General features: G+C 50.2%; 1 protein-coding gene across 1 annotated transcript; it reads right to left on the bottom strand.

The window, feature by feature from the left end:
* Window positions 1-713: 713 nt before the first annotated feature.
* Window positions 714-1,982, bottom strand: LOC119431968 (tigger transposable element-derived protein 4). Its single transcript, XM_037699405.2, has one exon. The coding sequence runs from the start codon at window positions 1,821-1,823 to the stop codon at window positions 834-836; it is 990 nt and encodes a 329-aa protein (XP_037555333.1). The 5' UTR covers window positions 1,824-1,982; the 3' UTR covers window positions 714-833.
* Between the last annotated feature and the right edge of the window lie 3,707 nt (window positions 1,983-5,689).

A 5,689-nucleotide genomic window follows, 5' to 3' on the forward strand; every position in this document is an offset into this window, starting at 1 on the left:
TTTCAGAATAACGATCGTTATTCAGTTTCCGTGTCATGTTAACACCACCTCAGTACAGTGAACTCCCGTTAAGACGAACTCGAAGGGACCGCGAAAATTTGTTCGTTTTATCAAAAGTTCGTCTCAACCGAAGTGGCCTCGAAAAAATAAATGGCAACATAACCACATGCGCCTAAACATCCTACTTCAACACGGTAAATGAAGGAGACTTACAACGGGAGAAAATAACAAAAAATATTTATTCGAGCTCACCTTACTGAAAACCACCCTCAATTTGAACTGTTGCTGGGCTTCAGCCAGTCCGTGATGGATGCTTGCCGCTTCGTGGCAAATTGGCGAGCAGACACAAACGATGCCATTTCCCCTAAGGACTTTAAAAATCCTTCTGTACCCTCGTGCTGCTGAAAAAAAATCACCAGCGAGTTCAAGTAGGCATCTGCTGCCTCGCAGGACACAGGCACGGGCCTTGGATTAGCATCGTCCTCGTCGTCATCAGAGCAGCCTTCAGAAGACACCTCAAGCACTTCTTCGATGATGGAGTCAATTGTGTCCGCCCTACACGTTTCCACATCCTCGTCGACGCTGACGTAGGTACTCATGTCCACGACGACGCCTTTGCTCCCAAGTGAAGAAAGCAATGCAGCCTCCTCCTCGTCACTGCCGCAATCCTGGGTTGGACTGTCAGGTGCGCTGTCATCGTCTGGAGCGACAAATCCCGCATGGCGGAATGAATTCGCAATTGTCGCTTCAGTTACTTGGCTCCATGCATTGCTCAGCAAATGCACAGCAGCCAAAAGGTCCACCACGTACTGCTTATTGCTCTCCAAGCAGAGCTACATCCTTTGGAGAAGTGATCGGCGGTAGTGCCTCTTGAGACTGCTGATCACTCCCTGGTCCATGGGCTGGAGCTTCGCCGTTGTATTCGCGGGCAGAAACTCCACACGAATGGCTTCAAGTCCGGCGACTTGCCCATGACCAGGGCAGTTGTCGACAAGAAACAGGACACGCCTTTTTTCTTTTACGAAACGGCGGTCCATATCCCGCAGCCACTGCTCAAACAGTGACCGAGTCATCCACGCCTTGGCGTTGGCCGTGTACGTCACCGGAAGCGTTTTGATATTCTTGAAGCAACGCGGGGACTTCGACTTGCCAATAACAAAAAGCTTCAGTTTGTCAGTTCCGGTCATGTTGGCGCCAACGAGGACGGTGATCCTGACTTTGCTGTGCTTGCCCCCTGTGCAGCTGTCACCAGCAAGCGCAAGCGTCTTCTGCGGGAGCATCTGATAAAAAACGGCAGTCTCGTCCACGTTGTAGATGTCCCTGGGGTTATATTCCCGTAGAAGATCCTTGAGCTTCGTTAGCCTCCAGTCGTTGCATGTCGCTTCATCAACGGCGGCGGACTCACCGACGATCGACCGAAAAACCAGCCCGTGCCTTTTGCGGAAACGGTCAAGCCACCCGTCACTACACGAGAATTTTAAGTTCATCCGGAGGGCAACTTCTTCTGCCTTTGCTTTTAGTACAACACCGTTGACAGGCAGATTTGCACTTCTAGCTCGCTGGATCCAAGCCAGGAGAACATCTTCTAAACCCTTGTTTGCCGCAGTCCGCATCTTCTTCCGTTTCGGCGCAAACTCGCCATCGTTGAACGCGGCGGTTACTCGTGCCTCGTTCTTAATGATTCCTGCCAACGTGCTCTTTGCAATTCCATACTTCCGTGCAATCTCAGTTTTCGAGGCTTTGCCGGCTTTTACATCAGACAATATCTCGGCCTTCTTTGCAAGCGTGATGGGCTTGCGCTGAACACTTGCCCTAGCAGACATACTAGCCCTTGCAACGAGGCAAAGAAAAGAAAGCGTGTGAGCGAGACACAGTTCGCAGCCGATCGCTGTCGAGGCAACAAAGAGAATGAGGGAACGAAGGACGGGACGCGGCGGTGGCGCGGTGCGGTGGCCGCGGTGGTCACGTGGTCCGCGCGTTGTAGAGAGAGTCCACACGCTTCACTCCGCTTTTTTTTTTTTTTGGCCTTGTTTTTCTCTTTTCCTCCTCTCGCGGTTTTTCTCTCTGCCCGCGATGCGCGACGCGCGCACGCCTTCGAGCGAAGCATGCGGATCGCGGCAACGACGACTCCAAACCGGTCGGCCCGGTGGAGATTCCCCCTCGCTCTCTCTCTTGGCTCCTTTTGTTGTGGTTTTGTTTGCTTTATTGCTGGCTCCGCATTCCCATGCGCGGGTGCTTTTTCTCGCTTCTCTCGCGTACCGTTCTGTCAGGGGAAGTTCCTTTTGTTATTTTCCCTTTCCCGCTTCTCGCATGAATGCCCTACCAAGCCTGCGCAGGGTCGCGAGGCGGCGGCGGTCAGTTTGAAAGTTCATCTTAACCGAAGAGTGCGTCTGAGATGGTTCTTCTTAAGCGGATTTTTTTTTGCATTGAGTCTATGAAAAACCAAACAATCGATCCCATGTTGTTCGTCATAAGCGAGAATTCTTCTTAACCGAGTTCGTCTTAACGAGAGTTCACTGTACTACAAACTCATATTCCAAAATTTGGGATTCCTAGATTTCCGTGTATCCAGTCACGGCAGCCGAAAGAGGAGGTTAGCAGACGACAAGGCTCATAAAGCAGAGGCCGCGGCGCACGGGTGCGGAAAACCTGAGACGGCGCCTAAGGGGGAAAAAAAATTACGCTGGCACGCAGCATCGCGGCAAGCGGGGCAGCCGCCTCTCGGAAGGCCAATCGCCCACGCACGATAATCACTCCACGAGTTCCGAAAGAGGCTCAGAAGCAGCGCAGGCTCTGCGACGATCACGCGAATCGGTGACAGCAGCTTGTCACAAGGAAAGCAGCTGTCGCCCGTGCGCACATACTGGTTCTTTTGCGCACGCCTCTTCCATACCACCTAGCCCTCAGATGACACGCCGCGGTGCGTTGCAATGGATTCGTCCCTGGTTTAGGACGGTGCCCTTACGCTCTACAGTGGCGCAGTGTGCCCGAAGGCCCCGGGTGGACGGATATTCCAACAGCGCAGCTCAGTAGAGCAGCAGGACCAGAGGGGCCTGAAGGCGCGCATCGGGTCGGGCATCACCGCAAAATACTTTGGCTCTCGACTAGCGCTTTTTCGTTCCGAGGCAGGGTAACAGTGTGTGAGCTGAACAGTCAGGCGAGCCATTCTTTCTGAGAAGGTCGCGAAGTGGCGATTGTCACGCGCAGGACCGTTCAACAAAACCTGCGCGTTTGCTGAAGCGACGACTGATCAGGTTTTGCGAGCGCATGTGCCGCCGAGCCTAGCAATGGAGGCGCCCTTCTTTCCACGCTCCTCTTTCATGCTTTCTGCGGCCGTAGTAGCTACGCGCGTGGAGAAATGTAACCTGCGTACGCGCGGGGTTGCCACACGGTCTCACTTCGTACTTTCCGGGTGGTGTCAGTTACGTGCGCTTGCACTTTCAAGTAGATCAGGTGTCCAGCTCGAGCGAGACATTTGCGGTGTCCACGGCAACGATTGTGAAAATAAACAAACAAGAAACATTGCTCTTTGGAGGCGACATGGAGCTTCCTTTTTGTCGGTAGTTTTCTCGGCATCAGCATTTATTTTGAGCGCGTCACTGTTATTACACGGTGCTTCGGTGCTGTGTGGCGCCAGAATCTATGGCAACTAGCAACACCGTGGGCTGAGAGGCAACAGCGACGTCTTCGTGGATAGCTTATATGGTGACAACTTATGAACTGATAAGTTAATGGGCGGAATGTTTAATTTTGGGACTTTCAATAACGACTTTTCAGACTAATGTACCATTTACCGCGGTCCCCTGAAGTTCGTTATATCGAGATTTTTCTGTATTAAACGCTAAAAAATTACCATATTTCGACAATTCTAATGATGTGCCGCCGAATGTAATGAGCACCCAATTTTCATAGGTTTATTGTAGGAAAATAAAAGTGGCACCTGAATGTAACATGGCACCTATTATATAAAAGAAAAATATAGCATGCCCCTCAAGTTTGAAAAAAAGAAAAAGACATGCAGAATTTGCCTTCACACAAGGGAAACTTTTTTGAATGAGCTTACATAATGCAAGCAGCGCATCGTCATCATTTGCACTTCATTGGCCACAGATACCAAGCACACGGGTGGGTTATTCCCGAGTGATCGATATCAGTCAGCCTTGTCAAAGTGTGCAGCCAAGAGTGTTCCTTTGGGCAGATAGTGAGCTTGGTGGTGCACCAGAAACGCTGGCAGTCGTGTATGCCAGCGCATCTGATGCCTCGCCATGGGAAGGCGAGAAAGTGATCCAGTCAAATCTCGTTACTACAAACACTACATTAACAAACTTTTCAGATTAACAAACTTTTCAGAAATCCTCTGCTGACTACTTATAGTTTCAATGTAAAAATATTTCAGTTCTAAGAACCAATGTTCCGAAATCTGGGGATTCTTATATTTCTGTGTATCCTTTATGGCAGCCGGAACAGTAGGCTAGACAACAAGGCAAAGAAAGCAGACACCGCAGCGTGTGGGTTTGGAAAATCGGAGACCATGTGGTAGGAAAAAAGAACGCCGGAAGGGGACTTATTTTTTCTTTTGTGGAAGCGACGACGCATCAGGTTTTGTGAGGGCATGCTCCAACCAGACAAGTGTCACCTAGCAACGGAGGCGCGTCTATTCTTTCGTTCCCCGTTCTTTCTGCGCTTGCCTCATCTTTCTTTCGCACTTCTTTTTGCAGCTGTACCAGCTACGCGCGCGGAGAAATGTCACATCCATGCTCGCGAGGATGCTACATGGTCGCACTTTCCAGGCGGTCTCATGTAAACAGCACTTCCACTTTGGAATAGTTGAGGTGTCTGCGTCAAGTGATACAGTTGCGGCAACCACGGCAAGGAATGCGAAACACATCAAACAAAAAGAAACAGTCCGCTTTATAAGCAACAAGGAGCTTTTTCGTTGTCGGGGTTCTTCTCAGCGTCAGCGTCTCTTTTGCCTGCGCCACTCTATATACATACATTGCTGCGGTGGTGCGTGGCGGCGGAATCTATGGAAAATAGCAACATTGTGAGCTGAGAGCCAACGGCAATGTTTTCGGGGATAGCCCATGCGGTGACAACTGTGGGTTGATGGGTGAAATAGTTAATTTTTGTTCTTTCACTGTAACGACCTTTCAGAATAACGAACAATTTCCCGTGGTCCCCTGATGTTCGTTATACTGCGATTTCACTGTACTCACTCTGCTGCGAAAATCCTACCTCCTGTCCAACGTGTAAATCCCGCTTTAGAGGAAGACACGGAGCTGAGCAGGCCACGTAATGCATTCAGCAGCTGACAAATGACCTATTATGGTAACAGTATGGTTGCTAAAGGCATGAAAGTACAGCTCGGGATGGCAGAGAACTTGGTGGTGCGATGAAATTGGCAAGTTAGAAGGCAAAGGATGTAGTTGGCTGGCACAAAACAGGAGTAAATGGAGATCGCTGAAAGAGGTCATTGTTGTACAGTGGGCATGATGTAGTCTAATAAAAAGGATGAAGCAATGCGAGGCATGTGTTCTTCAATGCTGTGTTGTGGTTCCAGGCTGGAAATGACAAAGCAGTACCTGCTGCCGGGGTGTCTGGAATAGTTGAGGTGTCTGCGTCAAGTGATACAGTTGCGGCAACCACGGCAAGGAATGCGAAACACATCAAACAAAAAGAAACAGTCCGC

Source organism: Dermacentor silvarum, chromosome 10, assembly GCF_013339745.2.
Source record: "Dermacentor silvarum isolate Dsil-2018 chromosome 10, BIME_Dsil_1.4, whole genome shotgun sequence".
NCBI classification, from domain to species: Eukaryota; Metazoa; Arthropoda; class Arachnida; order Ixodida; family Ixodidae; genus Dermacentor; species Dermacentor silvarum.

Excerpts from the sequence above, each read along its gene's own strand:
- LOC119431968 (XM_037699405.2), bottom strand. The coding sequence starts at position 1,823 with ATGTCTGCTAGGGCAAGTGTTCAGCGCAAGCCCATCACGCTTGCAAAG.